Genomic DNA, 14,184 nt, shown 5'->3' on the forward strand with positions numbered 1-14,184 from the left:
GCCCAGGTCAGACTGTCCCAAGCACTGTACAGGATGTCCCGAGCACTGTGCACTGTGCTAGGATGAAGCGTTTTGCTTGTTTTGAGAAAAGGGTTGACGAGACCATTCTTTCCATTCTCCTGCACCTGGAAGTGTTTCCCCAAAACATTCTAGACTCAAGTCCTTCCTATCCTATATGTTATGCAGGAAAGGAGGTTCTGCACATGCTAGGGTGGGAAGTTCATCATTTCATCTAATTCACAGCTGTCCCTCTGTGTTTCTGAGAAAGCAAAGAGAGGGGGGATACTTAGAGGGAACTTGGCAGCACTTTCCCCAGGGCAAGAGCCTCCTCTTTGGAGGTAACAAGCCCTGAGAGTCTCAGATGCATGCTGAACCACCACAGCTGCAGAAAGGGGTCAGATGGGCTGAAAACAAGCAGCGATAACCTCGACTGTCAACATCCCCAGCATAAGCACAGAGCTGGGTACCTGGGGGCAGGTGAATTGGCAAAGGATTTAAAGACCCTGATCCCAGTGGTTCCTGATGCATCACCCACATTGACAACTCAGAGAAAGACACAGTTGGTGGTTGAGTCTAGAGTTTGTGGGCAGAGAACAGGACCCTCCACCCAATCCAGACCTGTGTCATTGAGACTGGGGTTGGATGGAGTTTTGTGGTCTTGAGACCAGGTCATCCCTCTCTTCCTGAGTACTACCCCCTTCCCCAGGGGGCAGCGGTGACATGGGACAGAATGAATTCACCTCTTACACATTTGTACCTGGGGCTGTGGGCAATGCAGTGAAAGGACCTTACATGAAGTCCCGGGCAACTAGCAGTATCCAGTAGAGAAGACCGTTTTCAGGGACTGGAGGTCTGTTTCCCGCCTGGGGAAATGCTGACTTCCCAACCTCACTGCTGGTAACCTACCACTGTGCTGGCCTCTGCCCCACTTGCCCTCTAACATGGCGTGAGAGTCCCTCTTAGGGTTACCCAGGTGGGTTGTTTTTTGCTTCGTGTTTGTTTTCCCGATCTTTAGTTTGGAGTAAAAGTTAGGAAGGCTGTGCAGTAGTGATGAGAGGAGGACATGATTTTAGCATGACCTTTTCCCTCTCTCTGTTGTGCTTTACAATGAAAAGGTCTGGAACCTTCTCCCCACACAGTCGGATCTCCGGAGGGATCTTCAGGGATCCGAACAGAGTGGGGCTCTGCAGTCGGACTCTGCAGGGATCCGAACAGGGTCGCTGAGACCAGTGCACGAGCCTCTTCGGAGGATGCATCCTGGACTCTTGGCCGCAGAGGAGGAAGCGGTTGGGGTCTCCCAAGGACTCTTTCTAAAGGGTCAGTCCAGCATGGTAGGGGTTAACGTGGGTCGGCGCGTAAAGGGAAGGAAAGAAGTTGGAGTTGACACTTCAAGGGGGAGGGTGGCGGACGGGTCTCGCTGCCTGATTGGTTTTGCATTTCATCCCAATTTTTTTTTCTCCGCTCTCTCCCTCTTTTCAGTTTCTCTCTCTGATCCCAGGGGAGGGGAAACGGGAATAGTGAGAGATCAAAAATAAACCTCTTATGTCAAGCCGGGAAGGAAGTATAAATAAGAAGGGCTCGGCAGCCCACTCGGTGCTTCCCGGGGCGGGGAGGAGGCAGGAGGCGGCTGCGCGGGGCTGGCGCGGGCAGGGGCGGAGGACGGGCGCACGCGGGCCGGGGCCAGCTGCTCGCGCTCGGCTCGGGGGCGGCGGCTCGGGAGGAGCGGGCTGCGCCAGCCAGAGGGCCCCGGGGGAGCGCTCCCGCCGCCGGGCTGCGGGCCAGAGTCGGCCTTGCATCTGAACTGATCCGCTTTTCCCTGAGGAGAGAGCGCCAGGGCCGCGCTCGGCCAGACAGCCCTGCCCGCGCCGGGCGGGCTTCTTCCCTCTCCTCAGCGCGCAGTCACACGCCGCAGCCCCCAATGCTCCCCGCCCCCGCCCGCCCCCCGGTGGCCTCCGCTCCTGCTGCTGCTGCTGCATGCCGCCGCTGGCCCGCGGCGCCCCGGCCCGGCCCGCAGCTGGGGGGCAGGCCTCGGAGCTGGTGGTGCCCACGCGGTTGCCCGGCAGCGCGGGCGAGCTCGCGCTCCACCTGTCCGCCTTCGGCAAGGGCTTCGTGCTGCGCCTGGCGCCCGACGACAGCTTCCTGGCGCCCGAGTTCAAGATCGAGCGCCTCGGGGGCTCGGGCCGGTCTACCGGGGGCGAGCGGGGGCTGCGCGGCTGCTTCTTCTCCGGCACCGTGAATGGGGAGCCCGAGTCGCTGGCGGCGGTCAGCCTGTGCCGCGGGCTGAGCGGCTCCTTCCTGCTGGACGGCGAGGAGTTCACCATCCAGCCGCAGGGCGCGGGGGGCTCCCTGGGTCAGCCGCACCGCCTGCAGCGCTGGGGTCCCGCCGGAGCCCGCCCCCTCCCGCGAGGACCCGAGTGGGCGGTGGAGACGGGAGCGGGTCAGAGGCAGGAGAGAGGAGACAACGAGGAGCACAGCGAGGAGGAGAGCCAAGAAGAGGAGGCAGAAGGCGCTAGCGAGCTGCCACCGCCCCTGGGGGCCACGAGTAGGACCAAGCGGTTTGTGTCGGAGGCGCGCTTCGTGGAGACGCTGCTGGTGGCCGATGCGTCCATGGCTGCCTTCTACGGGGCCGACCTGCAGGTAGGACTGAGAGCCTCCTCCAGCCGCAGTGCCCGGAGGCCCCCCAGACGCCTCCCAGCGTCTCTAAAATCTCCCCTTCCAAAAAACCCTTCCCGCTCATCTTTTCCAGCCTGACCCCAAACGAGACTCTCTCCTTTCTGAGAAAGAGCAGTAACTCTTTTCTGAACTTCTGCCACCCTAGCTCCCTGCGCCCCCACCCCCGGGTCCCTTCCAGTTTAGAGGGGGCTGCAGACGCTCATCCCTCTCATCCGAATCTCCCGCGGCACGTGGCACACTGACCCGAAAGTGGGTATCAACGCACTCCCCTGCACCTGCCTCTCCCAGCAGACGAAAATTGAGCGTTTAGGAATAGCTCCCACTCCCACCTCTCAGTCCTCTACTGCCTCAGATCTGAGAGGCTCCCAGGGAAAGGCAGATGGGATGGAAAGAGATGGCTGTCCGATTCCCTTGGGTATGGAGGTCGCCATAAGCAAAAGACATTGTTTGAAAGGAGCTGAACCTGGAGAGGGGCTGCCCAACTTCTGTGCAGCCAGCTGGTTGTGATCAATGGGGCATGAACTACCTTGCCAACCTGGCACTCAGCCTCAGCAGAACTTGGCAGTGCCAGCAGCCAGCACAAGAGGGAGGGGCAGAGAACTCCTGCCCAGGGGCTCAGCCCAGGAACTGAAGCTTTGGTGGAAACGCGAGGGGAGCAGGGACTGGGAGGAGCTCGTTGGGTGAGTGTCTCTGGTAAAGCCAGACCCACACTTGGTCCACCCAGCTGCCCTTTGCCCAGACACAGCTCTTACCTAAACAGGGGAGAAAAACAGAGTCCAGGGAAGGGATACCTAACCAGACCCTTTCTAACTAGATGCAAAGATGGTGCTGACTCAGCAAGAGGTGTCTATGTTGTCCTAAACCCCAGTTTCTCCCCTAAAGACCAAGTGAAGGCTTTTTCAAGAGGAAAGGAGGGTAAGGTTTCCAGGAGAGGGGTGCTCTTGGCCCCTAAGGAGCACAAAACCAGAGATGTGCCAGGGAAGGAAGAACTGACCTGCCTAGGTCACAGTTCCCTGAAACAGGGATCCTGGCAATGTGGCAGCTAAGCTGACACTTTGTGGTGATGGCTTTCTTGGCCTGGACCCCATACTAGGCTCAGCCTGTGCCTGACTGCTGGGGGCCCCAAGGGCATAGGCATCGCCTGTACAGAATAGTCCAGACAAGGAGGCCTTCTGTTTCTCACCCCCATCTTTCTCACCCTCTATCACTGGGAAAGGCAGGGTAGGAAAGACCCAGGGAGAAACAGACGCATAGGATGGGAAGGGCTGTGGGTGAGAGTCCACATGGCTGCTCCTCTGGCTACTGCAGGTGCTGATTACACCCCAGACAGGCGCCCATGCAAGCCCTTGTGGTATTTGCTTCCCGCAAAGCACAGCAGAGCAGCTCCGGCCCGCCAAGGCAGTCTGCCTCATGAGCTTTGGGTCACGCTGATTTAGTATCTGTTTCCCTGCCTGCCCTGAGAGCAGGGAGCAGTGGGAGCACCAGCCCTCTTCTCTGACTCCTTTCTTTAAGCAAGTACTAGAGAGTGTGGCAGGAGAGGGGCAAGAAGAGGGCTTCTTCCATCTCTTTAGGACCCCCACACCTGACTCCTAGCGGGCTCCACCAGAAAGAAGCTAAGATGCACCCACTGCAAACCCAGAGTGGGGTGCTGTGCCCCTCTATTTCCACACACGGAACAGATTCTGACATTTGCCTGAGAACCAAAACATAGGAAAGCCAACAAGAACTCTGCCAGCAGAGAAAGTCCATTTTTCAGCCTTCAGGGCCAGACTGTCTCACTCTCTGAGCTGATCACCTGGATGCTGGAGATAACTGAGTATTTGCCTCAGGGACATACTCACATCTCCAGACATTCTAGCTATCTAGAGGCAGACATGGTCTGAGGCCCGGCCCCAGGATGCCCCGGCTGCTGAAGCAGGACACTCTGCTGGGGTTTGCACCCGGTTTTGTTCCCTTCATCTTAAAGTCCAGGTTTGCTGCCCCAGACAAGTCGGCTTTCCCTGTGTCGGAGACACCCAGGCATTGCCATCCTCATGAGACTCCTGACCGGGCGATCTGGCCCCTGCTTGACCCGCTCCCCATGCCCCACAAACATACATTTCTGGACCTTTCCCAGCTGCACATTGGCACCTGCACACCCAGCCAGCCCACCTGGACCAGGACAGCACAGCAAACCAGGCATCAGGCGCCTCTGAAGACCAAACTCCTCTCCGTAGGGGGTTGACTTCTGAGTCCCACCTGGAAGGAAAGTCTTCCCTCAGGGAGACCAGCCCCGCCACCTCCACCTTGGGTCTCATGTCCCAGCCCACCTGCACTCCTGCTGCCACCGTGGCGGGTGGGGGAGGGACTGAGGTACAGCTGTGTCCAGGACCACCCTCGGGCCCCTCCGCTGTGATGAGCTGAGCAGCCTCGGAGATGCTGCAGGACAGGTGTGCCTGTCTCAGCTCAGTCCCCTGGGCTTCTGAAAACAGGTCCATGAGCCCAGCTGAGAGAAAGAATGAAAATCAAGTTCCCGTGCCTCAAGACCTTGCCTGCCCACACCCACCTACTGCAAATGGAAGCCAGTCCTTTATGTAGAGACCTCATTCACACAGAGGGAAGGCACTCTGGGGTATCTTGGTAATCAGGGGTGTGTGAGGATGAGAAGAGCCTTTACCCCTCTAGGGCTTAGAGTTCCTCATCTGTGAAGCAAGACACCTGGACTAGGTGACCAATCCCGGTCTCAGCGCCTGTGTGGCTGCTTCATGACGAGCTAGTCTTCTGGAAGGTTTAGCCACTCTCTGAGCATGTTCAATTCACAGCGTGACTGCACACACGTCACCTCCATGAAAATACCTGTGACCGGGACAGAGGGAGACTGCACGGCCCACAGGGGACATGTGGCTTCCTCAGGATCAGACAGCACTGATCAGGATCAGGAGGTGGCAGGGCTGGGCCTGCAGCCCATCTCCCAAAGCTGATTCCTGAGCACTCTTATCCCACCAGGCAGCCTCTTTCTCAGGACGAGGGTGTTGTGGGAGTGGGTCCTTAAATCCAGCAGTTCAAAGCCGTCCAGGCCCGCTGTGAGGTCCTATCCCGCGGAGAAACCACCATGGAGGCTGAGAGAAAGAATGCACCATTGCCGAGGCTGGTCTCACTGTTAAGCGACAATGAAGTTTTCCAGAACTCTGTCAATTGAGTTCACTTAATCCCAGGACAAAAGGGGCCCCGGCCTCCCACCTTCTTATCTGGTTTCAGAGTTAAGGAGCTCAGACAGAGGGGCCTTTCTGAAAGGAGGGACCACCTGGGAAGACTCCATTAGCTCCGTCTACATCCGGCTGCTGCTCACTGTCCCCTGTGTGAACCCGGGGTGGGATGGAGGGGCAGCGTGGCAGTACCCACTCTCACCAGCCTGGAACGACTGTCCCGTCAGTGCTCCTGTAGTGAGCAGAGTTTTTGAGCCCTCTTCTTAGCAGAGAGGGTCTGAAAAGTGGCGCTCATCTTCCCAAAGGCCCAGCAGAACACTCGCAGGAGGTCAGATTCTGGGAACTGACTTCAGGGTCCCCAGAATGTCACAGCCATCTCCATGCCCCCTTATCTGCGTGCTCTGGGGAAAATGTCTTCCACAAGACACTAGATACTAAAGTGGGCATGGAGCCCAGGTTGTCCAGCAGCGTCCCAGTTTCTACCTGTTCTGGCATCATTACTAATCCTACCGTCTTTCCCTCTCAAGGGTATCCTGGTTTGGATGACAACAGAGACAGATTCATGTCCCCACACCCTCCGCTCTGTAGCTACCAGGGAGAAAGACAAGTGTTACATGTGCGTTTTCCTTTCCCATTGGCAAAAGAATGCATCTTTTCCATCCCTTATGTCTGCTGTAGTCAGAATGATCAAAGATATGGAGTATTTCCCAAAGAAAATGTTTCAGTGTCCAAAGATCGCCCCTCCCCATCCCCCAGGAGGTGGGGTGTGCATAGGCAATGACAGGCGGACTTGCTGCTTGCAAGCCTTGGGTTTGCTTTGGCTAGGCTGCAGTTTTCCTTACAGCAGCAAAGATGGGTGGCAGTCAGTGCAGAGACTAAGAACATAGACTTTGGAACGAAATAGAAATAACGTAGTGTCCTTGAGCAAGTCACCTATTTCTCTGTACCTCGATTATTTCAGGTAGGAGCAGTTATACCAACATCCTAGCCTTGTCTTGGGGATGAAACAAAATATGGACTGCACCTGACCTGCTGCCTGGTTTAGAGGAGATACTCAGCAAGGTGTGGCTATTGCTAGCGTTGCCTTCAGTGATGGAAACCATTTGTTAAAGTGGGGAGGATGGGCTAACCCATGACATCAGAGTGCCGGCCACCACTGTTTCAGCTTTGCTGTTCCACACGGCAGAGGAATCTTCTCTTTCAGTTTGCCCAGGCTCAGCAGTGAAGGCTGACTTATAGTTCAGCATGTGTGCTTTGAAGAGGCGACATTGCCCTTTGCTGTTTGGAGAACAAGAGGAGATGAAGGATATGGTGCAGGTCATTCTTTTCTCCTCTCACTTCTTTCCTCTCCCTTTGCTTCTCCATCTCCATACCCCCAGCTCAGTCTCAGGCCCTAGAGACGTCAGGAAGGAAGAGGCATTGCACCAGATGCTGACGCAAGGGCTTCCCAGGGCCACTTTTCCTCTCCTGGCCTCCCACTGGGCGTGCCACAAGAGAAAGCAGTGGAGCTGCAGGTGAAGCGCAAACCGGCTCGGTGTAATGACAACATCGGGCGAGAGGAGGCCGGCCTGTCCCCATCACCCACCGCAGCTGGCCTCCGCTACCATGGGAGCTCTGAGGAAGGAATCTCCTTGTTCGTATCTCAAATAACCAAAAGGTGCTCTGGCCCACCCAACAGGCCAGGGTGTTATTACTATCATTTTTTTAAATCCATTTTTTTTTTTTTTAACAGAGACAGGATCTCACTATGTTTCCCAGGCTGGTCTCAAGTGATTCTCCCACTTTGGCCTTCCAAAGTACTGGGGTTACAGACATGAGCCACCCTGACTGGCCTGATGTTCATCTCTATTCCAGGCCCTGGGGTCACTCATGCAGGAGCAGACTCCCTAAAAAACGCCGCCTCTCCTTAACAAAAGTTAAGAGTATGGGATCCCCAAGTCATTCAAGCGCAGATCATTTGACACCCTGGCCGGGCTGACTGTGGGCTCCCACCGACCTGTCATGGTTTTGGGGCGTTGTATGCTGTGCTGAGGCCTCTCCTCCTCAGGGGGGCCAGGACCCCGTTCACATTTTTCACACGCAGCCTGCACTGGTGTGGGGAGCAGGGAGGTATAAATCGGCACCAGGAGGTGGAGCAAGGCATCTGACTTCCTCCTTGACCAGCCGCAGGCCTGATCCCCACGGGACTCTAAGTCAGGCCTGTCCTTTGAGCCTAGGGGATCGGGGCAGAACCAAAGGCTCACAGCCCTGAGGTCACCCACCTCACCCAGCCTCAGTGGTCCTTCTCCCTAGGGAACTGTGAGACGCACTGCATATGTGAGGCGTTCCTGTGGTCATTTATCAGAAGAGCGGACTGGGAGGGGAAAATCAAAAAGTCAGTAGAACAAGAGATAAGGAGAGGTCGGTGGGATCGGGAGCTGGGATTTGGAAGGGAACCCTGGGTCATGGAATCCTCCTAGCCTTCTTGAAAATGAAAAGTATCTTCTGAGACAACGGCCAGAAGGACCTTCAGACGTCCTCAAGTCCAGCCCACCCCTTGAAGCTAAATGGCTCTGAAGCCAGCCCTGCCTGACAGCTAGGCACCGTCTGGAGAAGACAATGATATGAGCAACCTGAGCTACAGAGAAGGAGCTCTCTGGGGACCTGAGGGCCAGGAAGCTCCTTGTGCTGTCTGGCCCTGATCTTCAAGCAGTGGTTTATCCTGCAGGAAGATCAGGGGTTAACCCTTGCCTTCCTCCGGTCTTCACTGAGGACGTGAGCACTGCCTCGTCTCTCACTCAGCCTCCCTCCAATCTGCTCAACGTGGGCACACAGACTTGCCCCAACCTCCCATCTTTAGCTCCTGGTACTGAGCTGTCTCAGTCCCAAAGCTTAGCAGCTGGTGTTCCTTAGCTTCACACCTTCCTTGTACGACCTCATCTCCCCCAATTTGAGATTGTGAAACTGGACTCAATGGGAAGAAATCTTGTGATGATGGTCGCAGTTTGCCTCAGAAGAAATTCCAGGGGTTGGTCCCTGGCCCATCAGACCCTGGTCCTTCTTCGAGAGATCAGGATACTGTTGGCCTCCTGGAAACAGCAAAGACCCAGCCAGGAGTTCGTCTCGGCAAGCTACCATTCCTCAGTGCTCACCCCCAGTTGCATAATGATGTGATTGCTTTTTTTCCCTCCAGAATCCAACTCCAGGAGCAAGTGCCAAGTTTCAGCCTTGTTGATAAGATGTTTACATCAGCCTAAACACTGCTGGAGTGCTTGACACACCAAGTAACCTGCCAACCCCTGCTTGTAGGGCTAACAAAATACCTGGCTCATTGCCTGCGAGGTGAACAGACAGATCCCATTCACAAATAATGGGATTCATCAGGAACGCCCACACATGGCCTCACCCAATGGAATGTCCCTCTCTACCCTTTCCTTCCTCCTCCTTCCACTCCCACCTTCCAGACCACAGGAGAAGCGGAAGAGGGGCTCCCGAGAGGTGGTGATCTAGGGATCAGAGAGGCAGGGCAAGCAGGTGCTGCCCAGCTGACCACACTCCAGGCTCAAGGAACACCCACCTCTGCCCCTGTGTCTCCCCTTCCACAAAATGCTCAAAGAGGGCCACTTCAAGGGGTCACCGAGGCAGGAGAGCGAGTTCCCATCTGGCCTCTTCTCCAAGCCTTGGAATCCAGTGGGGGAGCAGTTGGCAGCCCAGGGACAAGACAGAGGCCAAGCAGTGATGTACGTTCTGTTGGCCAGCCTGGGTGGAAGGGAGAGCAGGTGAGATCCTAAGCACGTGGGTCCGCTGAGGCCCACGGGAGCCTCTCAAGCCCCAGTCAGGAGGGAATGAACCCTTCGGGGCTGTCCAGGCAGACACCAGGAAGCCAAGCCCTGGGAAACCTGATGAGAGCGCGGTGGACCTCAGAGACAGGCACACCTGGGCTGGCCTCCTGGTTTCAATAGCTGTGCGACCTTCGACGAGCTAATTTGCATGACTTTCCTCATTCGGGAAATGGAATTGCAGCACCTTCTTCATGAAGTGACTGTGAGAATTCTTTGAGGTAATGTGGCAGAGTAACTGTTGTTGGGAGTGATTATCACAACAAAGTTTTCAGTGTTAACAATTCCCACCCTGAAGAGTAGAGTTACCCCAACGGCAGCATGAAAATGCTCAGCTGGATTCTAAGAGGGAACTCTACTAAGCTTGAGCGCTCAGAACTTTGTTTCTGGGCTGAGGCCAGGGATGGGTGGGGGTGGTTGGCAGGGAGACAGTGTCAGGATTCAGGCAGAATAAGCCATGCCGTCCAGCAGAACTTTCTATCTGCACATTCCAGTACAGTAGCCACGAGCCATATATGACTATTGACGCACTTGAAATGCACTATAAATTTCGGGTTTTGGGTTTTAATGAATTTGGATGTAGGTCATCCCATGAAGCTGGTCTGAATGTTAGACGCACAGGTTCGGAGCGAGGCAGGTCTGGGGTTCAAAGGCTGCTGTTCATGCATCAGCTTTGTGACCTTGGGCAGGTTCTTGAGCCTGTTTTCTCACATGCAAAATGAAGGGAGTAACGCGGAGGCCTCGGGGGTATTGTGAGGCTTTGGTAAGAATCTGATGCTCAGCCGCATAAAAAGAGGTGATGGCAGCGGACAGGCCAGGCCGGGGGCCCTGAGACTTAACCCTTCACTCTGCCTCTTGTCTCCTCCCTCCTGACAGAACCACATCCTCACATTAATGTCTGTGGCAGCCCGAATCTACAAGCACCCCAGCATCAAGAATTCCATCAACCTGATGGTGGTAAAAGTGCTGATTGTAGAAGATGAAAAAGGGGGCCCAGAGGTGTCCGACAACGGGGGGCTTACACTGCGCAACTTCTGCAACTGGCAGCGGCGTTTCAACCAGCCCAGCGACCGCCACCCGGAGCACTACGACACGGCCATCCTGCTCACCAGACAGGTCCGTGCCTGGCTCCGGAAGCCCTGGGGAGGAAGGGAGACGGGATGGGCAGATCAAAGGGAGGACCACGAGGCCTGCCCAAACATGGGAAACGTCTCCCTGCTGGCCCCAGCTGGACGCCAGAGCCTCATGCCCGGAATGATGAGGAGGAGGTCATGAGGACAAGTGTGAGGTATTTGCAAGGGAAGGAGAAGAATCTTGTAAGGGCTGTCTTCCAAAAGTTTGTGACCAGCTGTCTCCTGAGGTCACACATAACAAGAAGAAATGGGCTCGAGCTGCCGAGTGAGAGATCTGGGTTTAGAATGAAGGGAGTAGTTCTAGCTGCAGTGGTTGTAAAACATGGGGCAGGTAGCCAGGGGGTCCCCTCAAGATTTGCCCACAGCGGGAGGGCTGCCCACCTACATGGCATGATTTAAACAGACAGCTTCCTGAAAGCAAGAGAGTGATCATGTGTGCCAGGCCCCGTCTGCTCCTTCAGTCTCATAATGGTCCCACCGGGCCGGTCCTGGTGTTATCCCCATTTTGTAACAGAAGAAACTGAGGTGCAGAGTGGCCACACACCTCTCTTGCCACATAGTGGCAGTGCCCATAGGCCAGCCAAGACAGTGCTGCTATAGGGTCATGTTCTGAACGACTATGCTGTCCTGTCACCACAAAAAGCCTCTGAAGTCCCAGCCAGCCTCAGGATGCAGCCAGCTTAGAACACAGAACAGGCTCCCTTACATGAGTGGCTGATGTGAAGACAGATGGAGATTTCCTGATCTTGTCACTCAGAAATCCATCTTGATAGCCTCTGTATTTCATATTCTTTTTTGTTTTTAATTTTGTTTTGTTTTGTTTTGTTTGAGACGAGGTCTCGCTCTGTCACGCAGGCTGGAGTGCAGTGGCACAATCACAGCTCGCTGCAGCCTCTGCCTGCTAGGTCCAAATGATCCTTCCACCTCAGCCTCCTGAGTAGCTGGGACCACAAGCACAAGCCACCTCACCCAACTAATTTTTTTTTTTTTTTTTTTTTTTTTACTTTTTGTAGAGACAGGTTCTCACTGTATTGCCCAGGCTTGTCTCCAACTCCTGGACTCAAGCAATCCACCTGCCTTGGCCTCTCAAAATGCAAAGATTATAGGCTGTTTTTATTTTTTAACAAAACAAAATTTCACAGGTTACTCTCCAATTTAGAAAGACGGGGGGGTGAACTGTCTTGACCATAAACACAAAAAGAACCAATAAAGCAAGGCCACTAGGTGGGATATCCAGACACGTTGAACCTGCTGTTGCTTCGCCCTCCTTAAAAAAGTTCAGCCGGGCACATGGCAAGCACCTGTAGTCCCAGCTACTTGGGAGGCTGAGGTGAGAGAATCACTGGTGCCCAGGAGTTTGAGGCTAAGTGAGCTACAATTACTCCTGTGAATAGCCACTGCATTCCAGCCTGGGCAACATAGCCAGACCTCGTCTCTAAAATTTAATTTAGGCTGGGCGTGGTGGCTCACGCCTGTAATCCCAGCACTTTGGGAGGCCAGAGGCCAGATTGCCTGAGGTCAGGAGTTTGAGACTAGCCTGGACAACATGGTGAAACCCCATCACTACTAAAAATACAAAAATTAGCCAGGTGTGATGGTGCATGCCTGTAGTCCCAGCTACTCGGGAGGCTAAGGTAAGAGAATAGCCTCAACCCTGGAAGCAGAGGTTGCAGTGAGCTGAGATCATGCCACTGCACTTCAGCCTGGGCAACAGAGCAAGACTCCATCTCAAAAAATAATAATAATAATTTCATTAATTTAAAAGCTCAATAAACACAGGTGATGCACAGGCCAGCAAGCATGTTATGGGATGCTCGGTGGTCCACTCCCACGTGCACACTGGCCACCCCTGTCCCCGGAGGCCTGCAGCACACCACACACACACACTGATGCACTCTCTTGCTCTCTCCCCACCAAGCAGAACTTCTGTGGGCAGGAGGGGCTGTGTGACACCCTGGGTGTGGCAGACATCGGGACCATTTGTGACCCCAACAAAAGCTGCTCCGTGATCGAGGATGAGGGGCTCCAGGCAGCCCACACCCTGGCCCATGAACTCGGTAAGAGTTGCCTTGCCAAAGCCCACTTCACCACATCAGCAGGAACTGCACTTCCAGAGCCAAGGTCGCGTAGCTCCTAAGGAGTATGTGGCCCTCGCTTAGGAATGGCTCCTCGTGATTTTGACAGGGTGGCTGTATACAAACAGATACCGCGCTTGATGGTGCTGAACAAACTCCACTCCCACCCCGAGCACATGGCCAAAATACATGATGATCACAGGTCACCCGATGAATGCCAGGACACCAGACGGGTGCTGGGGTGGAGGCGCGGCGCTGTGCACAAGCTAAGCCATAGGATCTGGGGGAAGAACAATGGTCCAGGGACTGTCATGTAAGAGAGCAAATAATAGAGCTAGATCCAAATTTAGGACAGGCTGAGGCAGAAAATAAAGGGGTATCCGTGTTTCTCAGTCATCTGAGAAGGCGTCCTGGAAGAGCAAAGCGCAGGGGAAAGCCCAACGCAGAAATCTTCTGAGGGTGAGGGGGTGGCTACTACCCTGAGGAGCTCCATCTCTGTCCCTAACTGGGCCGGGTGAGGCGCCCTCAGACAGGACAGGGCAGAGTGGACCAGGCCTCTCTTCCCAGGGCACGTCCTCAGCATGCCGCACGACGACTCCAAGCCCTGCACGCGGCTCTTCGGGCCCATGGGCAAGCACCACATGATGGCGCCGCTGTTCGTCCACCTGAACCAGACGCTGCCCTGGTCCCCCTGCAGCGCCATGTACCTCACGGAGCTCCTGGACGGCGGGCACGGTAGGCACTGGCAACCCCGCCCCGCTTGTCCCCGTGGGCCTCCTTCCACTGCTGCTGGCGCAGGGACCCCTCCAGCAGTGCCTCCTCACAGGGCCCTTGGAGCTGAGTCCCAGCCAGCCTCCCATGCTGGGGCATTCACACCACCCCCGAAGTCTGCTCTTCCTGGCCATGCCATCTTCCAGCAGCAGTTCTGGGCTAATTTAGATGAGTCACAAAGCAGGGGGAAGTCATCTGAGAAGGTTGTCTGAAGGAGGAGGGTTTGAGCAGCGCTTGAAGGAATAGAAGCACATAGCACAGAGGAGAGACGAACCTACAACAGCTCAGGCATGGCAGAGGCAATGACTGCGTCCTGTGAGAGCAAGAGGGCGGGGGGCTGGTTCAAAGGATTGGAGCCAGGCGTGGGGCGCGCACTTGTGGTCCCAGATACTCGGGAGGCTGAGGCTGAGGCAGGAGGATCACTTGAGCCTAGGAGATCAAGGCTGCCAGTAAGCCGTGATCACGCCACTGGCTCCAGCCTGGGTGACCAAAAGAGACGACGGAAGGAAGGAAGGGAGGGAGGGAGGGA

At 55.4% G+C, this 14,184-nt stretch overlaps 1 protein-coding gene across 1 annotated transcript in view; it reads left to right on the forward strand.

Annotated features, from left to right (window-relative positions):
* The first annotated feature begins 1,216 nt into the window (after nucleotides 1-1,216).
* Nucleotides 1,217-14,184, forward strand: part of ADAMTS8 (ADAM metallopeptidase with thrombospondin type 1 motif 8) — a 23,461-nt gene continuing 10,493 nt past the window's right edge. The window contains exons 1-4 of the mRNA XM_017871150.1: nucleotides 1,217-2,637; nucleotides 10,553-10,792; nucleotides 12,731-12,866; nucleotides 13,452-13,619. Coding sequence (XP_017726639.1) covers nucleotides 1,975-2,637; nucleotides 10,553-10,792; nucleotides 12,731-12,866; nucleotides 13,452-13,619 — 1,207 coding nt within the window. The 5' untranslated portion in view covers nucleotides 1,217-1,974. The remainder of the gene's footprint in view (nucleotides 2,638-10,552; nucleotides 10,793-12,730; nucleotides 12,867-13,451; nucleotides 13,620-14,184) is intronic.

The sequence above is a fragment of the Rhinopithecus bieti genome, unplaced genomic scaffold (genome assembly GCF_001698545.2).
Source record: "Rhinopithecus bieti isolate Rb0 unplaced genomic scaffold, ASM169854v2 scaffold_5750, whole genome shotgun sequence".
Taxonomy (NCBI): Eukaryota; Metazoa; Chordata; class Mammalia; order Primates; family Cercopithecidae; genus Rhinopithecus; species Rhinopithecus bieti.